Here is a 27725-nt window from a genome sequence, read left to right on the forward strand (position 1 = left end):
GCAAATATTGGAAAAAGAAAATAAGCACAGAATAGAAACTGAGGAAAGAAGGGACTTTTCTGCTCATAATCAATGTGTGCTTTGCAGGTGTTCCTTTTCAACAAAAAATCACATACTATATGGTGGCGGTTCCAGGATTTGAAAAAGGATCATGTGCGAAAGAGGGTTGGTCTGGTGGCAGGGTAGGAGGCGGGGCTCGGAAACCCTCAGAAACATCCTTTCTCACCTCTCTCCAATGAGACATGTCTATACAAAGTGGTGCCTTATGTCAGCACTAATTAACAATGAAGATGAATATGATGTATTCCAAAGCAAGCATCAATTTAATAAGCACAATTAGTACCCGGGGAGGAGGGGGGGGGAGCTCAGCATCTCAACCAATGAGGAGTCCTGTAATGGGGGGATTACCAGCGGAATTCCCCCCTCCTCTCAGAGAAGCCTCACGGCTGGAGGTCGCCTGCCGGGGAATGAGGTAAGTACCCACTTCCCCTCCCCTCACCTTCCTGCCCCCAACCACAGAATTCCCACCCTTCCCCCCATCCTCATTTACCTTCGTTGAAGTCCATTTCAGGAGTGGATGCGCTAAGAACACTTCCCACCCCAGTGCAGCCGCTCCCGATCTGCGATAAGCCATCATGGAAATGAAGAAGGGACTACATGTAGTCCCTTCTCTCCTTTCCATGGCAGACATTTTTTTGTTTACTTTTTTAATGGGTGCCATGGAAAGAGAGAAGGGACTACGTGTAGTCCCTTCTCTCGTTTCCAAGGTGGCCATTTTTTCTGTTTACTTTAAAATAAAAAATTCAATGGCCAGCATGCAAAGGGAAAACAGACTTCGTTTTTCCCTTTCCTGGTGGCCATATTTTAAAAAAAAAAAAATTCTGTTCCGTAGCCTCGAAGAAAAAAAAAAAATTAGTACCCTGATCTTATGGGCTGGGTACTAATAGCAATAGCCCCCTCGCTGGGCGGGCATTACCATATCAGTTAATGCCCAGTTAATTACCCAGGGCCTACCTTAAGCCCCTCGCTTCGCTTGGGCCTGTAATTATGGGCCCCGGGACATTACCTGAAGTGGTAATGCGCCCCTGCTCGGGGCCTATTGCTTATATAACAAGATACTACATGTATTAGGCAGATCAATTTTTGATGCAAGCTTTTAAGACATAAGGCAGCTGTAATGTTCATGTAAGTAGTGCTTCATTTCAATCATTACATTTTAAACCACATGACTGTGCATGGTTAACCACAAGAAATCCATGGCCTAGTTTTCCAATGTTATCTTCATTTTGCATGGCCACAAAGTATGAAGGTGTATCAGATCATCAATAACTTTGTCCGTTTTTAATTCTCTTTGGGTGAAAAGTAAAACACGCCCGGTTAACCTGTTTTCATTCATTGCTGGGATGAGGGAGGTCTTCAGGAACCTCAAAGTTGAAAAAAATCTTACCTCACTAGCTGTTGAAACGGGAATGACAGCACATATCTGGAGTTACTGCTAGATTGGTGGGAAATATTGCAGAGGACACGCTGCAAAAGCAGTGGTGGCTGGTGAATTTCTGAACTACAGGGCCATGCATGCATGTGTCTAAATGCATGAGTGATGGAGAACAGCAAGGGAGCCCGAAACAAAGAAGGAGGTTCATGGGGGTTATCCCCCGAGAAAATGTTTAAAATAATGGATTTAAATTGTGCACTTTTTTAGAACTTTCTGTGAAATATTGGGTAAAAAGCCACAGTTTGCAATTAAGTTTGTATAATAGCACATCTGTATTTTGTATTTGTATTTGTAATGTATTTGATTTATAAAGTGTCTTAAACCAAAGCACTAACAGAACAAAAAGCGGCACAACAATTGAAAATGCACAATCAGCGTGAAAGGTCAGAACAGGGAGATAGAAGGTAGTCTTTGAGGTGAGTTTTGAACAGAGATATAGAAGAGATAGAGCGTATTGAAAGGGGCAAAGTAGTCCAGAATTCTGGAGCAAGCAGAGAGAAAGAACACAGAACAGAAGCGAGAGGGCACACTTGAAGGGGCAGGGGTAAGGTGGAAGGAATTGAGTTTGAGACTGAAGAGGACGAGCGGTGGATAAGAAACAAACAAAAGGGAGGCAACATAAGGAAGAGCAAGGTGGTTCAGACATTTAAAAACAACACAAAGAAAATGAAACAACTGACAGGATGCAAAGGAAAGTCAGAATAGAGCGAGCAGGGCAGGGCAAAGTAATTCATGAAGGGATATAGAGAAAAGAAGAAGAGATTTATGTTGAGCGATGGTGTCAAGTATGCAGGCAGGGAAACCAATGAGGATAGAAGAGCAATAGAATAAATGGCAAAAAAACAGTCAAGAGAGAAGTAGTTTATGAACAGGAGAAGTAACAAATGGGCAAACCTTCCATACATTATACAGCTGATGCTGACATGATTGAGAAATAGAAGATGTTTGGAAAGCAAAGGCGAGAGAGAGGAATCAAAGATCATGCCCAGGTTACGGGCCACGTGATAAGTCGTAATAGAAGAAGGGGGGAAAGATGACAGTAGAAGGGGGCAGCAGTGGTAGCAGGAAAGAGAATCACTCTGTTTTTGGGGGAGCATGGTGAAGAAATTGAAAAGCCATCCAAGAATGGTTGGCATGTAGACAAGCAGCAACATTAGAATGGATTTCAGAAGAAAAGGAAAGAAAGATCTCAGCATCATCAGCATAGAGATGATGGGAGAATCCAAACACATAGATAATAGCAGCAAGGGGCTGGTGTATAAAGAAAACAAGAGAGGACCAAGAACAGAACCCTGGGGATCACCATAGGTGAGCGGGAGAGTAGGGGAAGATTGGATGATCCAGGAGAAAGCGAAAGAAGAAACCTAGTCCAGAACCTTGCCACGAAAGCCAAGATCATGAAGCGTGGAAAGCAGGATGGAACATGAAAAAATGTAATCGATGCAAGATACCAACAGTGTACAGGACCATTTCTCAACACATTTTTATAATTCTTTTGCCCACAACATATGCCAGTATATAAACCATTCTCATGATGGCTGTGCCTGTACATGTGATGCGCACATATATGCCAGTTGCTTCACCAATATATGGCAGTATTACTATAAAAGGCCTCCCAGCCACTCCAAATTCAATGCCACAAAGAACGTTTTTCCAAACTAGCTAAACCAATATAGGCAAGCGTACCAAGTAATCACACTGTAGCCACCAATGTAAGCCAGTCTAGCTACAAAATACCATTCATCATGCTTGTTCTACCCTTGATGCCAAGTAGAAAGTAACACATGCATGCTACAGTGACATAGTAAATATACACTGACACCATAGGTCAAGCTAGCCACATAATAACACTTAAGTTTGCTTTACCCTTGATGCCATGCAAAAGTGGCAGGTTACATAAAGAAAGTAAATGCAGATTGGCACTACTAATGTAGGTCAGTCTAACCATGTAATAACACCCATGTTTACTTTTACCCGGATGCAAAGTAAAAATGCAAAGCCACATTAAGACTATGCAGACTTATACTAGTAGTGCCAGTCTGCATATACTTTTTCAAATGTGGCATGGTATATTCTTTTCTTGACATTAAGGGTAATGCAAGCATAATATGTGTTATTACCTGGCTAGACTGCCCTACATTCAGGGTAGGACAGTCTAGCGAGCTAATAACACTCAACATGTTTTCTTAACCCTTGATGTACAGAAACGGTGCTTCAGGGTATGGCGAATATGATAACGTTTATTACCTGTCTAGACTGACATACATTGAATGTAGGCAAGAGATCACATGTGTCATGTTTGCTTAATGGGATGATGCACAGTAATTGTGCTTCAAGGGTACAGCGAACAGAAGTGCTATTACGTGGCAAGAATGGCACACATTCATCGTAGCCCAGTCTGGCCACCTAATAACACTATTGCTTCACCCTTAATGCATATTAACTGTACATCAGTCTTCTGACGCCCTGCTGGCTCCCAACATTGCGCTCTAAGAAACGATTAGTAGCAATGGATGCACCCATGCTGAGAGGCAAGTAGCACAGCCTCACATGCAAATAAAGCTCACTGGAGATTGAGCTGCCTGCCACTCAGGCAAGGTGGTGGCCTACCACTCAGGCGAGGGGGCAGTGCACCCCTGCCCATAGTGGTGAGGGGCCACCACTGTTGAAACGCATCTATGGCATTGGCTGGCAATCTAGCATCTGCTTACTTTCCTTCTCCATGTGTACCCACATCTCATACACCCCTTCCTTGATTTGCATCTGTTGTTTTTTGCAAAAGAAGTGGGTAATACAGTTTTATGCATGACATTTGGCCTCATTCCGAGTATGGCGGTAAGGGCTAGCGGCCAGCGGTATCGAGACCGGTGGCGGTAATCCCTTACCGCCATACTCCGAGTTCCCTTTGCGCCCTCGCCCTTAACGCCTGCTTTGAGCAGGTGTTAAAGTCGAGGGCGCAAAGGGGCCTGCAAGCCAATAACGGTGACCGTAATGAACGGTCACCGTTATTTGCATCTTCCCCATTCCCATTGAGCCCTATGGGGGCTCATTTGGGAATGGGGAAGAGCCTTGGTGAATGGGGAATTACCGCCCCGCCAACCTTGGAATGGGGCGGTAATTCCGCCATCCACCAAGGCGCTGCCGGTCCGGGTACGGCGTCAACCAAGGCGTTAATAGCGCCATTGGTTAGCGCCGTACTCGGAATGAGGCCCAATATCTCAGTGAAGGATTCCATAATTATGAAATATTTCGGTATTTGTGCAGAAAGTGTTTACAGTTTGCTGGTGAGTGGAACACCTATCTTGAACATCAATAAGAAGAGGCTCTAACAATGGAACTAACACAATGAATCTGTAGGAATCCTTTGCACTTTCTGTGTGTATATTTGCCGGTTTTGCTGCTTTGAAGTGAGCCTCTGTTTGTATGACAGATCCTGTGCATCAGCAAGCCCACTGGCTTCATTCCACAAACTCCTAAACACAGATATTGATTCTAGGTGCCATTGCTCCAACATATTTTTAGTTGTGCCAATCAGGGTAACATGCTGCACAAATCAATGTTAACTGTGAGAAATCCAGGGAGTTTGTCACCTCTCCACAATCGGCAGCCACCTCTATGAGACTAGGAATCGAGCCTGCTAAGCTTATTGCTAAGCTTATTGCCCCCTAGGGGACAGTTTAATTCCTCTGGCGGTGACACCCCCGTAGGGGACATGGAAAGTTCAGAGAGAGACTTAAGGCATCATCCCTTTCCCCAGCGACTAACACCATTATAGTGTATTCAGGAACTAAGAACTCTTTAACAATGGCTGGCTTATCTTCTGAATCAAACTTCATTTCATCCTTTTTAAGGAAAACCGCTAAAGGATGGTAAAACATCCTCCTGAAGTCACGTCAGGTAAGGTGCCAATCTGGAAGCATTATCCACGCAGCCCACCAACTTTAATTATGCTGGAGCATACATTGAGGAGGAGACACTCAGAGAGACAGAACAATAGTTACACAGTCACACCCGGTAGTCTGCATTAGGAAAGTGCAATGCGACTTGGCAGGCAAGAAACTGTAGCTTTGGAATGTGTCAACTCGAGCAGGAATGGAGTACCTCATTGGGCAGAAGCAGAGCCCACCGTAGGATCTGTCCACAAGCTCCTGCACCAAGCCAGTGGGAACCATGAGAAATTGCCCACCACAGTGGAGTCCAATTGAGGAGTTGCGCAAGCAGCTCTGCAGTGAGACAAGAGGCAGTCATCCTACATAGCCTTCCCATGGAGCACTGCTCACCCGATATAGGTATGCAATGGCTTTCAATCAATGGGAGGATGGGTGGCGAGGCAAGAGGAAGGAGCCTAAGCGTGGGGAGAAAGAAGGAGAAAATCCCCAGAGTGGAGAGAAACTGGGGGAACCTCAGAGTGGGGAGAAAGTGGGGGGGGAACTGAGTGGAGAAAGAGGAGGGGAGTAAAAAGGGGAACATCTCTGTTGGCAGAGAGACTGAGAACACCCCAGATTGGGGTGTAAATAAGAGAAAAGCCCCAGAGTGGGGAAATACTGAGAACACCCCAGAGTGGGCCTTATGGAGGAAATGAAACCCAGATATGGGAGAGACTGAGAACACCGCAGTGTGGGGAGCAAAAAGTAAAAGCCTCACAGCGGGGATAGAAATCAAAAGGAGAAAAGCTAAGAAAAGCATCAGGCTTGGGAGGGAAACTGAAAGTAGAAGGATTGAGGATGAGAGGGGGACAGGAAGAGATTGAAAGGACCACAGACTGCAAGAATAAGGAAATACCAAAGGCTCCCTGAAAGAAGTAGAACTGTGAGACACACAAGTTCCAAAAAGAATCAGAGAGTCCCAGCTGAAAGCCTGGCATGGCACTCCAGTCTTACACAAACTATATGTTTTAGACTCTGAACATAGACAAGCACGTATGGTAAAGTGAGACAATGATGGGGGTCAGAAGCTAGCAGCCTACAGTTCCCTTGGGCAAGTATGTCTTGGCTGTTTATTTCTTTTATTTTCAGTTGTACGGAGAGAAGAAGGTAGGTTAGAACAAGATTTCTGGACAGATGACTTTATTTATGGTTGACAATCGTTACACACTGACAAGCACCCGTTGGTCCATCATTTGTATAGAGTAGAGCTTAGTATCACTGAGTTAGGTAATGATTCGTTCTTTTTGAATCAGAAGAGGAAATAAACCTTTTGAAAATCATGCCTGCTTGTCCGTCTCATTATTCTGACCTACCACTTAACCCTCTGCAGCACTTCTGACATGGGATTTGTAACACCTAGCCCTTTGCTGAGCACTATCTGGGCCACTACAAACTCGCTATAATTGGCCTTATGTAGATTTCTAGCATTGGAATAGGATAGCCATGTTGACATTTTATTTAGACAACTATCATCAAAGGGAAGGCATTTTTTGAAAAATCAACACTGCATCATGGCACTCAACCTATCTAGTCTCACATAAAGCTTTTAGTCTGTTTATTTTTTATAAGACCAACAGAATAACATGTTTCTATCTTGTCTTCCCAACACCTTATCCTGGTGGAAGAGTTATTTGGGAAGATTGTTATTTGACTAATATTCGCCCAACAGTCTCCTATTGCTGCAATCTTACTTCATTTGCTGATGGTCAGTTTCAGACCATGAGCTGCACAGGGGCACAGATAGCCACTGGATAGAGCTGTCTAATTTCATTTTGAGTCACACGAAAATTACCACTCATACTGCTTTCCCCATTGTATCCCCGTACAAGATCCAGGCCTTTAAGCTCTGTCACAATACGGTTGGCAATTGCTTTACCTGTTGTATTATTCACTTTTCTGCATTGATATATGCAAACAAATGCAACCAACTGTGTTTGCAAAGGGCAAAGGGCTGTCTCCAAAAATGGTAAGAGTAACCACCTGAAAATCCTTCTATATACCCCCTAAATGTACATCATTCTCTACACAGCAATCCCCACTGAAACAACACAGGTTACACAATGGATTGCGCAACACCTGAAGACATAGGTTTACATTAAATGTTGCCTAATTAGCACACTAATCCATTACAGATAAATCATGAAAACTCTCAACACTCTTTAAACACCACTCCGAAAAATGGCACAAACATACAATGTCCATTACTAATGTAGAGTGTACATTAACCACTGCTCCAGACAGCTCACAAAATACATAAAAGGTACATACCACAGAAAGCCCTATCTTGTCAGATCAAGCACACATCAACACTGCAACAAAGCAATCGTGCGCTGCTCATACGTTGGTCCCTTAAGCCAATTGTTGCAGATCTAGAAACTCCAAGAAACAGTGGAAATGATAGTGTGCTTAACAGTAGCCAATGCATTAACATAACCTGGCATAGCACACAGTTTCACTAATTCTCTAGTTGGGCAGTACTGGAGACGGTCAAGCAACTTTGGTGATTGACAGCTATAGGGGAGGACATTAATGTTGGCCCGCTCAGAATAGTCCTCTATACTAGAAAAGAGGACATGATTTGCTCAGGATCACACACTTTGGTTAAACAGTGAAGCTGGGATTTTAAACCATGCACAGTTTAGCCACTTGAACACATACCTTCCAAGCGCCACTTGGCAAAAATATTAAAATGTTGGATTTCAAGGCCTACAATAATGTCTTATAGAGCAAAGTTCCTATTTTACCTGGAATTCTGAGTCTTTATGTTGTCCTCAATTCAAAGGGGAGAGAACAACTACAGATCCTAAAATTCAAACGAAACAATACAGGCATTGCATTGCCTTCTCACAAGTGGCCATGAGAAACATCAGAGAGCTTTTATAGTTTACTTACAAAATACACAAGCTCATATTATAGCAGCATTACAATATTTGCATCCTCAGAGGCACATGTTAATGCAAAAGAATATTGGTATTTCTTCATTTTCCACATCCTAGAGGGCCCACAATTCAAAATATTCCAATTCTGAACACAATATCTTCTTTTTAGAGCACGACTTGAATCCGATCACTTTTGTCACAAACGTTCAGCAGGTTGTTGTGCAAGATTTTAAGAGCATTTGCCTTTCCATATAATCAACCCTTTTTGTATGTCAGAAGTCCTTGCACACCTTTAAAAAGGGTGCTCTATTTTAAGTAAACACCTTCTTGCTAAGGTGATGAGCGCATCAGTGACAAAAAAGGGCTTGCTGGATAAGAAGAGCAAGAGGCAATTGCAGGTCAGGAGACTGCCTGGGGCATTGCATGATAATGCAAACAGCCCGAGCTTTACAGCCTGTAGGAAACTGCTGTGACGGGGGCCCTTCTCCGTCTGCCTTCTTTCACAATGTAAACACATGTGAAATGAGAGGCCTGCCTACAAGCATCATGCGGCCGCATGTTCCACAGGATGGCTGGATCTGCCACTGATACAATGCAATAGAGACCACGAGAACAGATGTAATACAACAATACCAGACAATTCTGACATGCACACATATCCGTTTCAGAAGTTAAACGTTTGAAACAAAGAATAGTGCTTGAGCTCAGATACCCACCGTCACAGCTGGGCAGTGCGTGACTCCACTGATGGCTGCTTTCACATACCAGCGGCTCCTCCTCGCTCAGAATGTAACCTGCGTCACAGCTGAAGCTGACGCTGGACCTGATGCTAAAGTTATTTCCTTGTCGATGGCCATTCACTGGAATTCCTGGATCAAGGCAGGAATCATATTCCAGCGTAACACCTTAAAAAAAGGGATTAATCGATTAGTGTACGATCTACCCAGAAAAAGTTTTACAGTTTCTGCTGGAGACAGCTTAAAGCACCTGGAGTGGTGGATATTCGATCTATCCATTTCAACTTTATTTTAAGGATGTTTTCTTTTTGTGTGATTTCAATACCATATGTTTTCTTGCAGTCGCTCCACAGTTCATTACTCCTCCAAATGCTGTTCTGTGACTAACATTTCATAATATTCTACCACCTAATAATTCTTGGAAAAATACAAGCATAACCCCAACCTATCATAAATTGTATAATGGGATAATGCACATCATTGAAGCGTTTTGGGCTCTTTATTCATGGGTGATGTACAGGGACCATGATTCACTAAAATGCCAGGGACAGCAGAAGTGACATCATAGACCTAATGACATAAGATGAAGTGATGTCACTTGACCTGTGACCCGGATGGCATCAGTTCCTCTTTAACCCTGGTGACATTAACAGTGTATCTAAAATACCAAATACATACTCAAGCAGACAAGAATATTTTAGATACCAACCACATTTTAACAAGGGTGCTGCCATCACATGCCAAGAAAGGGGTTATGGTATGATAGGTTTAGACCCAACACTACAACATAGGCCGAGGCAGTATTGGTTCCACCATCGGGTTTGCTATTTGAAGATATGAATATGTGTTTAAGCAATAATTATGACAACGCATTGAGCAATTTTGGAGACTGCTGTGACCCGATTCTTGCTGAAATGGTCTCAGACAAACTAGCATTGATGGAAAGCCCAGTGAAGATGTACAACACAATGAAAATTTAAAAATGGCGAAAGCTAGACAGAGAATGCCACTGTGTAAACTACAAAGGGAGCAAACCACACACCTGAGGAAATAAAACGAGATGCAGTCGTTCATATGATATTCCCAGGGCCGAAATATCATTACAGTTATATGCACATTCATCTTAACTTACTAAGCCCCCTACAATGGTGGGGTCCCATGAGAGGGATCCCTGGGCAAGAAAGAAATTGTCGGCTCTGTGAAAAGCTGGGGGAGTCAAAAACGCTAAAACATTGTCCGATTGGCTGTAGCGCAACATTATGGCCAAGGCAAATGTGGCTGGGAAAGTCCATAAGGAGATTAGAGGATTTGAATAGTGAATTCAAGTGGGCTAGGCTCTTGTATGGATACCTCAATGACCATTGCTTTAGATATTTTAATAGTGATACACCTAAAGTTGGGTGAAAATATTTTTCTCAATAGTCCACCACAATGAAGTAATGAAGGTAATAATTTGTCAGAAAGGTGGCAAATGTTATCTTGGGGTTTAGAAAGGGAGGCCCTGATATGTATATAGTATGTGGTATTACATTGTATTGAAGGCATTCATGTCTGTAATGTTTGTTTTAGAATGTTTTGTCAGAAGTAATGTATTGCCATTTATAATGAACTAAGAGTTGGGAAGTATTCAATGTTTAATAAACACAAAATACAGAAAACAACATGCTGAGGCATTGCCATAGATATGCCACTTCAGCATTGCATGTTATGTTATGTTGATTAATACCATACACCGCTACCCGAGGCAGTCTCCAGGTACTCTTGTATGGCCTGTCACTTCCACATTATGCCAATTATAGCTGCATGTCAGGTATTGTCATTATATGAAAAGTAGATCCCCTGCATTACCATTTGCTGCAATAACACAGTATCCACAAATTCATTTGTTGCAAGTCACTTTCAGTGTAAAGGAGCATTAATGTTTTGTTATTTAAATTGCACTTTTTCCAAAGCTCTGCACGTAGCATATATTTACATGCAATTATCATTCCGACCAACGTTGGTAATCCTTTATCAACCTTAGAAGAATAAAAGGCTGAGTGGGCCTTGCCAGGATTTGAAGCTGCAACCTGCAGGCCACACACAGATTGCAACAGTGAATGTTCAACCCGCTGAGATATCTTACCACGTTTCTATTGAAAATGAAATTCCACCATAAGAAAGCATATTAAAACTGACTGCACAATGAAGGGCAGACACATAATAACTCTTATCATGTTTGCTGTAGCCTTGATGATGCACAGTAAAAAATGTCACATGACTGTAAGAAATACCTAGCACACTTATCATGTTTACTTTATCATAGCTGCCCAGAAACATATGCAGTACCACAATAAGGACTGGCTGCACCAAAATGCCAGTCTAGCCAGGTAATTACACTTATCATGATTGCTTTATCAGAGATATCCAGTACAAAAGGTCAAGCCACAGTAAGAAATGGCTAGAATAGCTGCAGCAAGAAACTAGTCTAGACTCATAATAACAATTATGATACTTACTTCACTGGCGCCCCGTGGCTACAAGGATCAAGTACCTGACCCTCTGCATCACCCATAAGGCTTTTTGGGGCCTGGGACCACTCTGTAGGATAGCAGCCGCATGCTTCTGCAGGAAATCCCTCCCCCTACCAGCTGTATGTTGGAAGCCTGAGATTGTGCCACGCTTAACACCAGCAGTTGTGACCATACCACAGTGCATATTCGAAAGAAGGTACCATCTGAGGAAAGCCTATCAGATATATTCCTGAAGAGACGACAATCTGAGGGAGGATCTCCCTGAAGGAATATGAGAAAGAGCGAAAGAGGAGCTGGTGATGTCACAAAAGGCAAGAGTCACACCCTGAGAATACTGAGTGAAGATAATGCATGGACCTTATAGAAACTGATGTCGAAGTTAAGAATTAAGTAAACTTTCATGTGTGAGAAGAAGATTGCATGTGCGTGAAGCACTGCAGAAAATGCAAGCCGTTCAAAAACTGTACAGAAGCCGCAAACGCAAGTAGATTAAGTAATCTTAGAAGCTGGCTATACGTAGTGAATGGACTGCAGGTGAAGCCGCCATCGCATAGAAACTGGACATCAGTGTCATGAATTAAGTAAGCCCAGACCCATGGAGAGCAAAGGCTGAGAGCTGTGTTCCAGCAAGAATTAGCTGAGATGGTGAACATGAATGGCGAGACTGTCTGGACTGGTGTCAAAGCTGAAGGCAGCCAAAACTGGTTATCTATTCTTGAAGCCGTGAATGTGAGAAGCTGATTCATCCCTTGTTAAGGGGCAAAGAAAGAACACATAGTGTGGCAAGTTTTATTCAATTAAGACATTTAAATGCAGCTAAATGTTCCAAATCATGGTCTCCTGTCACACGAGCCAAGGATGAAAAAAGAGTTGAGCTTAGAGTCCTAGAACAACAACAGTGCATGTTCGCACTCCCTTATATTGCCAGAGATAGGAATACCCTGCAAGGCCAAGTTCAAAGACAATCTTCATGGCAGAAGGCATGGGTGATAAGAGACGTTGGACTAATTGGGTGGAGAGGTAAAGTAAAGTCCACCTCCTGGCACCTGGGTTTGAGCTTACGTGCTGCTAAGTGAACTGAAAGTTTCAGACATGGCACGAGCGTGCCAACCAATTGTAGAGGGCCGTATAATGAAGGGCCTTGTAGTTTGAGAGCCAATGATATACTGTGTACTTAATAGTGTTTAAGATGACACGTTTTAGAGGTAGGCATAAGTTGTCCTCCTGACAGTAGATATCCAATCACAATCCCTCCCCTTATAGAAAGTATACTAAGATTTTCCCCTTGAGCCTATCACAACCCCTTGTAGGTTTTTCTCATTTGCCATGTAGTATGATGTCACTTATGACAAATGTTTAGTACATAAATGTGTGTTTATGTGAAATGAATCGAGAGCTCGAGCAAACGTCCTGTGATGTCTGTTGTAACTCCCTGTGTTAGACAATTTATATTAAAGCTGAAACCTTTGCCATCTTCCTGAGTTGGTTTGATTATTTGGTGTCAGAGTTATTCTGCATCCCCATACATTGCATGCAAGTTATCCAAAGGGCCTTATGCTAAAGTGGTAGCACTGTGGATGGTTCAAGATCCAAACTAGTTTTTCTCCAGATTTCCAGACGATCGAGTATCCTCTGTCATTAAGCGGAAAATCGCAAGTTTTTCTGTGGAGAGCAACCAAATAGAAATAAACTAACAAAAAGAATTGAGACGGTGTGCAGGTCGCCCTTGGATGAAATCCCTGCCCGGTTTCCACAGGCAATCTGTGGATGGAATGCAAAGTGGTCGCATTGGATGAGGAGTCAATACCGAAGGCCTTGAGTCGATTAACAAACAAATGGTGAGTAGACTGAGGGGAATGGCAAATGAAGGCAATGGGGTTGTGATCATTCTTTGAGTAACAGGACATATTGAGCGACGAGAAAATAGCGCCTAGAGTCCTAGCTCAAGGGAGTTCAGAAGGAGATGTCTCAAACTCCAATGGGAGTAGAGTAAAAAATATAATGCATGAACAGGTTCATGTAACGTGAACGTCTCAAACCCTCTATAGTGTATTTAGAAAGACGAGAGAGAGGAAAAAATATGATCATGGTAAATATTAATGTGTAAAGTTGACTAGTCTGTAAGTCATTTGTTGAGTGAAAATATCAAAGATATATAGAAGTTGTGAAGTCATTGACAAAAGTTAAGGAGCTATAGTAATTACCCTAGTGAAGTGGTTGGTACCAATCCAAAGGTAGAGATAGCTAATTAAGGAATTAGAGGCTTGATCAGCAAGTGATGGTGCGCGCTCATATTTGTTGTTTTAAAGGCATTGAAAAAGTGGTGATTTAAGTAAAAGTATAAAGGATATTTTAAAAGTCTGGTAAGTATTGACAGTCAATCGAGACTTGTCACTATGTGGGAAACTCCTCTCATGCACTTATACAAGACACTGCCAAAGCACATGCCCAAGCTCAAACACTATAGTGCGGAATGGGTGAAAGGCATGGCAGATAAAATGTTCATGCCGTGGCCACAGGGGGGATCATTGTCAAAAGTGGTATTGTAACACATAACAACATACTGGCATGCTGCGTACACGGGAAATAAGTAGAAAAAAGAGTAGCCATTCTAGAGCTCTGGAAAATGTATCAGGCAGAGAGAGAGGATCCGCCACCTGAGAAGTGGATGCTTAGTCAGTGTAAGTAGGAAGGTGTGGGACCCTCAGCTCCCCTTACCTCGCCTGAAGTAAATGAGGTTAGTACGGACGAAATAGGGTTGTATCCTTTAAAGGAATTGAAAGTGGCAACAGGGTATTGTAAGATTATGCAAGACAAAGAAGAAAAGAGTGAGCGGTCGAATATATCGACAGAAATAGAAATGGAGATTGAGAGATGGAAAGGAGTGAAGGATAAAGCTAACCAGATAGCGCCCATGCAGAACAAATGGATGGGTGGACAGATATTACTTCAAATTGATGAGAAAAGCATTGAGGAAGTTAGGTAAAGAGATGATAAGGATAAATAAAATAGAAGAGACATAAAAACGAGAGAAGAGATTGAAAGAAGATGAGCAGAAAAAAAAGACAGGGAGCGACGAGAACAGATGTATCAGGAGGAGCAAGAGAAAAAAGAAGAACGAGCAGAAGATTAAAGGAAGTATGACATTAGACAGAGAGCGATAGAAGCCAAGGATAGAAGAGAAAGGAAGAGAGAAGATGAGGAAGTGCAGAAATTAAGGGACAATAGAATATAGAGATGAAGGGAAGAAGAGGAAAGATCGGAAGGAGCAAGGAGAGAAGAAGAAAGGCATGAGGATGAAAGAATTAGAAGGGAGGTGAGAAATCGAACATAATTAGATGAATAAATCGAACAAAGAAGGACACAGCAGGGTCTTGATACCAGTCTTATTCGTAAGGAGCCAGCAGGGCCAAAGCCAGAAATACAATGGGACAGAACAGAAGAGTTCCTTCCAATAAAGGAAGTAACACCAGGGCATCTAGAGTTGGGTTAGACGAGGAAAGATTTTATGCAGAAAGCATTGGAGAAAGGATTGATAAGGCCTATCATCAGTTGAGGTGAAATAGCAAGTAAGAAACTTGAGGGAACGATCATCGATCCCTAATGCCTCGATCACAAAGAGAGGAGGGAAGCCTGTTCAGTGATGTACATCGAGCATCATCCTTAAGCAGACTGAACATAGACAAAGGTGAAGGGAATGATAATCACACTAGTTGGGGACAAGACATGTCAGACAAGGAAAGAGAGTCTGTCCTTGAGTCAGGAGGAGGGAGCATTTGCTCTCCCGACGGAAGCTTGCAAATAGATAAAGAAGTAAGATGGTCAGATGTGGAACATCCTAAGGATAGGAAGCCAGATCCCATAGCATATCCAGAGCGTCCCCGAGGACGATCGTATAGTGAGATGGGAGAATCGCCACCATATGTGAGTAGGTTATGGTTGCTACCGTCAAGGAGACCGACAGGGACGATCATCCCTGCCATGGATAGACTAACGATGGAAGCTGACTGTGGGTTTGGATTTACACAGTTTCCATTATTGGAAAAAGGGGGAACAAGACCACAGAATATTCCATGGGCGCAGATGGACAAGGATCATTTAAGGTGTAAGCTCCCGAGTTTGATTTCAGGTACTGTGAAATGGATATATGAATTACAAAAATGACAGGAGGAAACACACACTGGCCATAGGGGACATAGATGGTCTCCTGGCAGCTATTCTTGCGGAAAGAACTGATGACTCATGGAGGAGAGCAGGATATTCCAAGTGTGACAGCACAAAACATAGTGCATGACAGAGCACCATTTAATAATTGTAGAGCAGACGTATGGAGGGCGCTCAGGGTACAGTATCCCGATAAATCAGATATGGGTGCAATTATGATACGTAAAATGAAGGAAGGTGAATGCTTACATTCAGGACATTCAGGAGAAATGGCAGCTTGAAACTCACGATATGTGGGAAAAAACGGTGGCATTATTTTACCATAATTTTATGCCAGGGGTTGTCTGGGCCAGTGCAGAGACAGATGAAGAAATAAGTGGGGATGGACGCCAAGCCATTGGCTAAGATACAGTTGAGACTAGTACATCACTGTCAGTTGTGACAAGAGACAAATAGGAAGAAATATAAGAATAGGAAAATCGAGGAAGCCAAGCTAGTTTAGAAAATAATTGTCAGAATTTGAATAGAAGGGGCAGTGTTGACAAGCAGAGAAGGATTGGGAATGCAGGAAGTAATGGGTGCATTGCAGGCGAGTAATCAGTGCCCTATGGACACAAGTGAAAAATGGGTTTGTGCCATGAGGCATAGGTATGGGCAGTAGAGGAAGAGGAGGATTTCAAAATAATCTAGGTGGGTTTCAGAATACAAAGAATGAGAATTAGAGCACCCAGGGAGGATTTAACCAAGGGGGAATTGACAGACGGACACCCACAATATGTTGGACTTGTGGGATGACAGGGCACATTGCACGCATATGTGGGAGCCAAGGGAATGTACAGAGAGGCCAATTTTCAAGAGGGAGGTCAGCTTATCCTCCACCATATAGCACACAAACTAGGGAAGGGTTTGTCCAAGATCACACAGTGTACCAGACACACGCACCGCAAGTACAGCAGGTACAGCAACAAGAGTGAATGCATATGAATCCACCACAAGGGCAGTCAAAACAAGCCCCTATGCAAACACAGCAATATGCAAACACAGGACAAGTGCTGACACCCAGAATAGGAGGTGTCAAAGTGGTAGGAGGAAATCCTTTCACAGGGACGGGAATGAGCCACCCACAATAGGACAGCTCACAGTGTGACTTGATGTGTTCAGTACTAATTGTGACCAGACCTCCAAGAGGAACCAAAGGCCGATGTGATGATAGTAGGCATATCCTTTTTTTTCTAGTAGACAATGGGGCTACTCATTCATGTATATGAGAGGGAAAATATCCAATGTCAGGAATTGCCATGAATGCTCAATAGTTCTCTGGAGCTATGAGTAAAGGTAGTAAAGGTCCTTTTACTAATGAATTACCAGTCTCTATTGGAGAGTGTGACATGTCTGTTCCTTTGTTATATTAACGACAGACACCGGTTAACATTTTGGGAAGAGATTAGATGACAAAACATAACATGACAATTTCATTCACTGATCAAGGTACAGTGTGCTCCACTGCAGGAATATACTGGCATCCACAGGGCAAGTGGCTCTGCGATTCATTCCAGTAGATCCAGAGATATTTCTGTATGGGGTGAGCATTCTGTTGACATGGGTTAGTGACATGGGTTTAGTGGGAAAGGTTGTGAGGATACCTGATGAGTTTTTGTTTAGACCACGATTACCTATGGACAAAGGGGGGGACGGACAATTCCTATAGAATTGGAAGCAGCCATAGTACGATGGGAATTGGCAATGTTCAAAGAAGTAGACGATGAGGGTAGACCATGGAGAACAGTGATAGCCCTCGAAGAAGGGTACAGATTGACTGACATTACTGATGGTGAAATGTTCAGGGAAGACCAAACTGACGATGAAGTGGTGTTCTTTATTAGCATCACATACTGGATAAGGATAGAAGAGAGGGAAGTCCCACATTGAATGGTGATAATGCGGCAGCATCAAGCATTTTTTCAGGAAGACTTGGAGTAGGTGCCAAGCATCCTTTGGACGACCGGCCCTTATTATGTAGGTCTATGGAAGGGAATAGGGGAAGATCAAATAAAGGAAAATAAGGAAAATAAGGAAAATGTCTTCTTGTTAAAAAACAAGTGGTTTAAACAAATCAAGGGCGAAAGCATTGGAGCTACATTTGCACTTGATATAGCCAATCTGTTCATTGCAGACTATGACACCAACATTTGTTATGCAGATGCCAATCCATATAAAGTTTGGATCCAAATTTGTAGATGTTAAATTGACTATGCACTTCTAATATAGGCAGGTACAGAAGAAGACCTTGTAGCATTCCTTACATGGTTGAACCAACAGGATTGCAACATCAAGTTCACCATGACATGGGACCATAATGCAATAGATTTCCTCGACCTCAAAGTTTATAAAGCAGGCCAAGCTTTGAAAACGGAAATATTAAGAAAAATGACATATCACAATAGCCTATTGTATTTTGACAGCTACCATCCAATAGGATTAAAACACAATCTGCCTTAGGGACAATTTATCCGAATTCGGCACAACTGCACTGATCAGGAAACATTTTCCAAACATGCAGAAGGTCTACAACAATGACTACTACAAAGAGGATATGCCAAGAAAACCATCAAACAAACTCGAAAAAGAGCAGCTAACACTGCAAGAGTAGTCTGTTTGACCTCACAACCAAAAGACTCACTGAACTGACTGGTATGTGTGCAGCACCATAAGTGACATCTTGAAAAAACTATTAACCAGAACTGGCATCTCATCCAGAACACTGGTACACTCTCAATGAAACCGGTCTTCGCAATTAAAAATAACAAGAATCTTAGGGAACATTTGGTGTACATATACAGAGAAATTAGACAATAAGTGACAATATAGATACCATGGGGCCGCCCCCTGTGAAAGAACATCATAAATGTGGGAGATGCGTAGCATGCCAATTCCTAGATAAAAAACTTACATTCGATTAACGGGACCTTCCATTGGAATTTAAACGCGCATACCAACTGTAACAGTGGTATGGCAGTTTATGCCATCCAATGTCCCTGCAAGTTGATCTATGTCGGCAAAACAGCAAGGCCTACAAAACAAAGGATCTGGGAGCACCGCTCGTGCATCCGACACCTGGTCACGGATAAACCCCTCGTAGACGACTATAAGAAATGTAAATATACAGATTGCGAGATATTCTGGTTTGTGTTACAGTCAGTGGGCACCAACATGAGAGGGGGCGACTTCAATAAATGCTTGAGAGAACTCGAACAAAGGTGTATATCTAGACTGAACGGTGTCTGCCATGGTTTGAACATAGCCATTGAAAGGAAGAGTTTAATTAACAGATGTGGGAACCCTTTGTGTATTTTCCTCACTGACATCCTGCACAGACAAACAAAATCAGCCACTGGGTGATGAGATAAAAGATTAGTGTACCATAATTATATTACCTGTATTCCACACTATGCACACATATCACTGTGGGTTTAAGTCCAACATCGCTGAGGGTCTCTCCTCACTTACATGCCGTACTGACAAATAAAATCAGCCACTGGGTTATGAGAAAAAGGACCAGTGTCCCCATACAATGTACACTTGGCTCTGTGGTTGTAACGAAACATTGGGAGGAGAGAACATTTTTGGATTCAGCCCTCTGGCAACACTGCAATTTAACCATAAAGTGTCTAACATTGTTCTACGTGGATGTGGTCTATTAAAATTAGATGGAATGAAGGTCCTGAATTTTGTATTTCATCTATATCAGCAACTGCTTCACTGGCAGCACTGATTGTATAGTGCCATCAGAATGTTCTGTAGAAGATTGACTGTTTGCATTACAAATGTTGTCATTTACCATGTATATACATCGTATTTGGGTCACGTGACACAAGGCACTGGTTTTTCGGATATGGATACAATGGGCTGCAACCATTTAATATCTACACAAAAATGTGAGTAACAGGGGACACCTAGTTAGGGTCACGCATTGCTCCGTCCTTTACATTTCACTCCATGATGTGGCTGCAGTCACTGTCCATATCTAATAACAGAGGTCCGTTACAAGGGATCTACATGATTTTACCGAACCGAAAAGTTCGACTCCCAAAAGTCTGTTTTTTTTTCTCCCAATTTTCCGCAAATATATATGTATACTTTACCCTCCCCCCACATATATAAATGAGGAAAATTGGGGTCGAACTTTTGGGGGTCGAACTTTTGGGACTAGGTAATTTTGTACAATCCGTTTACAAGATGGCAGAATTCTTTTCGACATCAAAAATCCCAAATTACAGTGGCCCGGTAGTCATAATGACGGACCGATGTATACAAAACTCAGAATACAGAACTCCACGCTCGCAACCGCGACACGGAAGTACAGCAACGAAACTGTGATTCAGCAGCACACAGGAGAGTGGAGAGGGCTCTTTGTGCTTCTCTCCATTGCCTCTGATAATCTTAGATTGACATTGTCCCAGACCACATCTGATCTGCCACAGTGCTATGTGGTACTATCACTGGTTTATATTTGGCATTGGATGTCTTACAGGTGCACCACATGTATTTGTAACCATCCGGCATTCATTGCATTTGGGGCGATTTTTAGAATGCTTTGACAGCCATCCAGAAGGACTCTCTGATGGCACGCTAATTACCAGGTCACTCTTCGTTTAGTGATGGTAAGTTGGCTTCTCAACTACCTTAGCATCCGCGCAGACAGGTTATTTCTAACAGCAGATAGGATCCTAGCAGTAATAGCCTACACTCTTTCTTGTTTTTGTTCCTGTGTTTTCTACATGTCACTCACTGAATCACCATTGCCTATACACGCACACACTTTTGCCATGCCAGAGTAACCGCCACCCACATGGTGGCTCCATTGAACATCCCGTGCTACTACAATTGAGCACGGTAATATTGTGTTCCCCGTGGGGTTTCACTTCAGCTACTTATAGAGATTTATTTTGTATGCCTATCCCGGATATAGAACACTGAATTGTTAAGTATTTATTTTGTTGTAGAACTACACTGCAGGCTGTGAGGAACCAATACCACAATTCATGGCCTGATGAAGGCCATTGCACTTAAAACTATTTAAATTACTATAGGTTGAAACACTATTTTGTAAACTCTAAATGTTTAATTGTGCCCGGAGGGCATGATAAGTTTGATATTTTATTCAAGATTACTCCATCATGTTCACTTTGAGATGCAAGGGGCTATACATTATCAATCACTGTACTGTTCAAAATGTATCAATCTGTTTAACACATTGTTTTGTTTTTGTTAGTAATGTGGTAAGTTCACTATGCTACCCTGCATGTTAGAATCACTAAATAGTCTGTATTAATATGCAGGAGGGTACCTTTTGCTCTCAATACTATCAAATTGCCAGTGTTCTCTGTTGAAAACCGGGGCCGCCCTGATCAATTGTCTATATACGTTCTGCAATACCTGGAAAGGTCAGGCAATAGTCAGATGCCCCTTTTCTGTCTACGTATTGGACAATTGTGTACATGGATTGTTGGATTCCATCATTGTAATTGAAGATTCAGTGGATTGGATCTTGTTTTTATTCCATTTTCACGATTAATATAAAAAAGAAAGCTTTTTTGTGGGATCGGCATGCCAATTATGTACATCTGGAGAATATAAAGATCACACAAGAATGTCAACATTGTTCAAGCAGTTCCACATTAATTTACTGGAAACACACAAAGTATTAGGTGCTACACATCAGTGCAAATACAATATGCACTAGGGCAAACATAGTTTAAGCGAAAAATACCTTCTTTCAATGTATTTTTCCACTTTTCACTAGTGCATCAACTAAATGTTTCAAAATAATGTTTTTTGCATTAGGTCAATGTTTGCCGTAGTGCTACTAATGCCCAGAATTGAACTTGCACCGGTCAAGGATTTAGTAATGTGGCCTAATCAATGTTTAACCAGTATTGTAGGCATACTCTCATTCATTAATAGATTGTTGTCTTTCATCTTTAAATGATTTCAAATATTCTTTGATAAAATGTCAACGTTATTTTGGACAATTGCTATGTCATGAAATCGTGGAAAACAAACCACATTCTTTTATAATGCTGTGTCATGTGCATGCACTAAACGCGGGATCTGTGTTTCTATTCACTACTGATTAGGTTTTCTTATGCTGTGTTATGACCCACATGAAACACATGTCATTGTACAATCATACTTACTTTCATATCGAATTAGAAAGCCAACGCTTGAACGACTGTTGTCCGTGGTGAACAGCAAGTACATGAAGTTCCCAGTGCTGATGAGAAACTGAGGTGCTTGAGTTCCGTGGTATTCTCCTATTAACGGTGAAGAGTTTGCTGGTCCATCCCTAACTTCTAAAGTGTCATAATTAACTTCCGTTTGAAATCTAAAAAGACAAAGCACATTATGAAAGTCGATTAAAAAAAAAAAAAAACGAGTAGGCTAAGTGATGATTTGTTAGGTGGCAACTTATATCCCACTCTTGTCCACGCTGGTGCAAGGAGTGATTGTTTATTGACAATAAATAAGAATAACCTTGTGTTGATCATCCATGTGCAGGCAACATTTTGTTTGAATGTTTATATTATATTCACCCGAATAAATGAAGTGCTGAGCGAGTATCAGAATATATACTGTAGTAATGCCATTATTTTTTACAATGCCGTTTTTTATTGTAAAATGGGTGGTCCCATAGTGTGTATTTCATATGATTGACCCTATATGTTTTATTTTTTGTATAGGGTTTTATTCCAACTGTTTCACTGCAATCATGATTTCAATGTGCCTTTCTGTAGAGCTTGGAGGGTGGGGGAGTTTGACATATTATCATGCATAGGAATTATCTTACAGGGACTCCAGAAATAATCATATATTGTGGGTCACATTTTCAGTGCATACTTGTGAATGTGTTTGAAAAACTGTTCTTCTAATAAGTGAGAACGATGCACAAGATGTTTCAGGTAAATCAGCATACCAGAAAAAGTCTTTCCAGGGTGAACTGTAAAGAAATCCTCTATAAATATATTTTAAGAATATAGTGTTTGTAGAAAAAAACAACATGCACTGCTACTCAGAGATAACTATGTAGGGTAATGCATTACTGTCATCATTGTGGGAGTGTTAATAAGGAACGCCATCAGAATCTGTTGCCTCACATTGAGGAAGCTTTTCAAGATAGCATTGAGAATTCCAGAGCACCTTATTCCCATTGCAAAAAGGGGTGCAAATCAGGCCCATTGATCTTTGCACAATCTCTACCTATAGAGCAGTGTATACAACGTGTTTCAATTTATTTGCCTACGTGTTCCTTTTCAAAAATAGTAATGCAATATAAAATATGCAATTTAAGGCTCATCAATTTCAAGCACCCAGCATTAAAGTCGCTGCAGGGTGCAGGGCGAAATTATCCATCTATCTGTCAGGTACACTCAAAATTCGTCGACATACAAGGGGTGCCTGGCGAATCTGTGGACCTTTCTTTCCCAGACAGCTCTTCATTGGGAATAAATGGACATGCCTTTAGGTGACCTAAGATTGTATACAGCATTTTGCTCATCAATTATTTTGGACCCTCTTTTTGAAACTGGTGAACTTTTCCGTTTCCTGCACCTTTGTCTTTACAGATACAGTCCGTTCTTTATCCAGTGCACCAACTCTAGTTTCACACACACGTCCATTAAAGACCAAATTACACACGAATTTGTTTAGATACATCACCTAAATCCCCATGCACTTGGCCTATCTCACTCAAACAAACTAACCTCCTCATTGTAGAAGGGAATGACAAACTCTGAATTGACCACCCGATTAAATGTTTGGAACTATGCATAATCAATTGAATAAATAATAATGTTTAAAGTAATTGACTTCATGATATTATGTTATAGCAATATTGTGATCAAACTATGCATGATCTTCACAGCACTGCCAATGGATGACAGAACCAATACAATACGAATTGTGATGAAGTCCGCAGTCGGGTGCTAGACATGGGCTACCTGCCATTGCCCAAAGCGTGATTCTCGGCCCTGGGCCACTATATGAAGGATTCTAATTGCCTCCTTATGCTGTGGAGCAGATTTAGGAGTGCCCTCATAAAGAGCATTTCAATAGTGCAAACAGAAACCCACAATAGCCTGAGCTATGGTCGCACAGTGTTTTTCCAAGAGTAATGGTCTAACCTGCTTCAAGTTCAACAATTGAAAATGTGATTTAAAAAACACTTTATTTACTTGAGGGTTTAGGTGCAAAGACGTATCTAGACTGCACCTAGAATTGTTGCTTAAAAAAGGAAATAATCAAGTGTCCCGCTAATAAAATGTGCGGGTAAGCGAGCAGTGCTTTAGAGATTTGGGAAGAAGCCACACGCGTAATCTCTGATTTACCTTCGTTGAGGCCAAGCCAATGTCCTGCCATCCATTCTGCAATGAGACCAGATATGTTGTATATGGGCAATGTTGGTCTCTGGATTCTGTTCAAGGTGAACAGAAATCCAAGTGTTTTGGCATAATTGTGAAACCTTGCAGCATCATCTAGTATTAGCTCATGGAGAGGTTTCCTATATATATTTTGAAAAGTGTGGGGGAAATGCACAAACTCTGTGGGATTCCACAATCCACTGTCTCCAATTGGTGCTTATGCCTATGCAGTTCCCTTGTCTAGCTAGATCCAGCTTAAATATTTAAAGAATATTTGGAAAAGTATGCATGTAGCAGAATGCCATCTGCGAGGGTTTGGGGGTTTTCTGTGAAACAATGATGCAGGTAATTCTGCTCCTGAGTGTGAGCTTTGCTAATCAATCCCACAGTGCATGATGCTACAATGTGTAGTGTACGCATGAACCACTGCGTTGACTCTCATCTGACATCCCACAACAGCTGCTTTACAATGGCAACAGGGCAAGTTCAAATGTCAAATGTGCATTCAAGAATGCAGCTGCAAGAACCCAAAGCTCCCACAGACAGGGGTGACCTATTCACTGGACAGATCTCGTGTTCAAAATATCATAACTGTGAGCCCTAGACGTCTGGTGGCAGTTTGTACAAAATAAATGTAAGTCATGACTGGTTTTGACAAAGTGGATACTGGGACTACCCAAGTATGTATCCATAAGCAATTTATACAATGTTGTTGTCATCTTGGTGGACAGTGACTCATTCGTGAGAGGGCAGGATATGTATCCAGCTGCCTAGGTGGTCAAATCCAAAATTGTAGGTGGGTTCATAAGAGGGAGCCCTCTTTTTGATCCCCCTGAGAAGTCTTGCCACATTCCACATGGAACATGAACACTCCCTATGGGGCGGTTCAGCTGGAAGCCAGTGCTTCATTGATACTCCTGGTATGATTGGATTTTATTAGAAACAAGGCTGATATCTTGAGAGACCTTAATCATTTTCTGGTCTGTGAGGAACAAACAATGTTTATTTTCATTTAATTTTGTTTAAGATGATAAAAAACTGTACAGATGCAAAAGGAAGAATCTGATTCGTGCAGTAGGAGTACAGATGTGGTTGCAGAAATGGTTGGAGGGATTGAGAAGAGGATGCTTCTGGGGTTGGGAATGGTGGTGACAATGACACAGATTTCGATGTGAGCCTTAGCCGGCGGCAGAGCCAGTACAACATGGTTCAGAAGGCGGGAGAGCCATTACTGCAGCGTTCAGGAGGAGGTGTTCTAGAACCACAGGGATCAGAAGGAGAGCCAGCATCTTAAGGATCAGGAGAAGGCATGAAGCCCTTTGAGGATTCAAAGGAAGGCCTCCAAAAGTACAAGTAAGGCAGGGAGAAAGCTTCCCTTTGCCAACATCATTTTGCGATTGGGATTCCTTTATGGCGCCTGATGCGGTTTACAGCATCAGGAGCTGAATCCATGGAGTGCACCTCGTGTCAAAGAATGAAGTGGGAAGATCACTGCTACCCATTCACTGGGTACCATGACCCGCCTGAAACAACATTATGGCTGGCACGGCAATGTGTGCAACAAGTTCCACAGACTCCGAACCTCATAACTGTGACGATGACAGAACTGCAGAATGGACCCCCCCAGGAGGGCCCAGGGAACAACAATAGCGTTGCTGGAATGCAAGGCATGAGTCAGAAGTCAGCGGGTTCTGCTCAGGCAGTGACTGGTTGAAACACAGCGACATAATGTCCTTGTCATTTCACGTGCATTGTACCTAATATGTAGGTGCATCTTTAGCCATGGAGAATTGGTGCATGAGGTGGTAATGGCCAGTGAACCAGATCATTAATAAATGCACCACCCGAAGCATATTTTAAAAATCCTGAGAATTTGAAAGTCATGTTGTGGCACAGAATAAATTTGCAAGTACATTTGTTCATTTATGGTGTTTTTGTTTTCTTTTCCCCATGTTTGTTCTATTTAGTTTGGTGTTATGTTTTGGGCGTTCAAGAAAAAAAATATTCAATTGAGGGTAGAATTGTTAAAAACAGGCTCCCTACTTCTAGATTCATGATGCAACGATCTTGTGTAGGATTACAATGATATAAACCTCTTTGAGACTTTGGTCTCTCTAGCCTCTTTTCGATAGGTGGTGCACCGTTCCATGTCTAGGGAGAGAGCTGTCAATGGGGGCAGTTACCCTTTCTATCAGAAAAAAAAACAGTGTAGTATTCCCTGCAGAGATTTGGTAATGTTTTTTTCAATGAGTACCACCAACTTTTTCAGCTCAGACTTGAGAGTGGCTCAGCAAGCCACTATTCTTTATGAAAACTGATGTCTCTTGAGAAAGACGTACACATTGAGGCTCTGCCTCCATGCCCATGATGCAGGGTTGATGTTAACTTTGAGTCTATGCACTCACCTTTGTGAACAGGAGAGACATGCAAATTGAGTGTGCACCACCACCTCTGCAAGACAGGAGAGGTGCAAAGAGTACCAAAGAGTAAGTGTGTGCCTCTACTCCTATGAGACAGGAGAGAATGCATAATAAAAGCTGTGCCTCACCCCTGTAAGACAGGAGAGACGTAAACATGCAGTCTGCCTTTACCCCTTGGAGATTGGAGAGGCATACAAATTCAGGCTGTGCCCTGACCCCTCTGAGACAAGAGAGATGAAAACATTGTGTGTATTCTCCCAATCCTGTGGGAAAGACGTGATCTAAAAATGCAGCCTGCAACCTCACCTCTGCAAGACAGGGGGGTACCCAAACTGAGTCTGTGCCATCATCACTGTCAGACAGAAGAGAAGTACACATTCACAGGGTAATTCATAGAATTTCGCAGAAAAGTGTCGCAAGCGGCTGGCGCAGAGTGTCCGCGTGCGATTGTCTGCGCCAGGCACGTGCGCTAAAACCGATTTCCGCGCACAGCGTATTCATGGATTTTAGGCTCCCAAACCAGCCGTGGCGCAGAGTATCGCAGCGACCCTGCAGCAGCGCCAGTAACGCCCCCAAGAACGCCCTCGCGCAAGGAAAAGCCATCAAAATCGCTAAATCATCGCAAAGGGCGGCGCTAACCCTGGACCAGTTTACAGGGCTGCCAAACAAGGAACGCAAAGCGGGTAACGTTCATATCAGGGGTACGCGGGAAGTTTTACACGCGATTAGCCAGGGTACGTGTATTACAGGGGTACGCAGGAAGTTTAACACGCGATTGGCCAGGGTACGTGTTTTAGAGGGGTACGCGTGAAGTTTTACACGCGATTAGGCAGGGCACGTGTATTACAGGGGTACGCGGGAATTATCACACGCGATTTTGCTGGGTAGGTGTATTACAGGGGTACACGGGAAGTTTTACACGCGATTTGGCTGGGTACGTGTATTACAGGGGTGCGCTGGAATTATCACACGCGATTTGGCCAGGTACGTGTATTACAGGGGTGCGCGGGAATTATCACACGCGATTTGGCTGGGTACGTGTATTACAGGGTGCGCGGGAAGTTACACACGCGATTTGGCTGGGTACGTGTATTACAGGGGTGCGTGGGAAGTTACACACGCGATTAGGCTGGGTGGGTCCTCACAGGTGTTCCCTGTACACCCTCCACGGCCC

The 27725-nt window shown here is 42.5% G+C and overlaps 1 protein-coding gene across 2 annotated transcripts in view; it reads right to left on the reverse strand.

Annotated features, from left to right (window-relative positions):
* The window catches only part of CSMD1 (CUB and Sushi multiple domains 1), a 5442057-nt gene that overhangs the window by 2194796 nt on the left and 3219536 nt on the right, over positions 1-27725 (reverse strand). For both annotated transcript variants that reach the window (XM_069606098.1, XM_069606099.1), the window contains exons 17-18: positions 21912-22099; positions 9017-9205 (exon numbers count right to left, since the gene is read on the reverse strand). In XM_069606098.1, coding sequence (XP_069462199.1) covers positions 9017-9205; positions 21912-22099 — 377 coding nt within the window. The remainder of the gene's footprint in view (positions 1-9016; positions 9206-21911; positions 22100-27725) is intronic.

The sequence above is a fragment of the Ambystoma mexicanum genome, chromosome 4p (assembly GCF_040938575.1).
Source record: "Ambystoma mexicanum isolate Mex_15411 chromosome 4p, UKY_AmexF1_1, whole genome shotgun sequence".
NCBI classification, from domain to species: Eukaryota; Metazoa; Chordata; class Amphibia; order Caudata; family Ambystomatidae; genus Ambystoma; species Ambystoma mexicanum.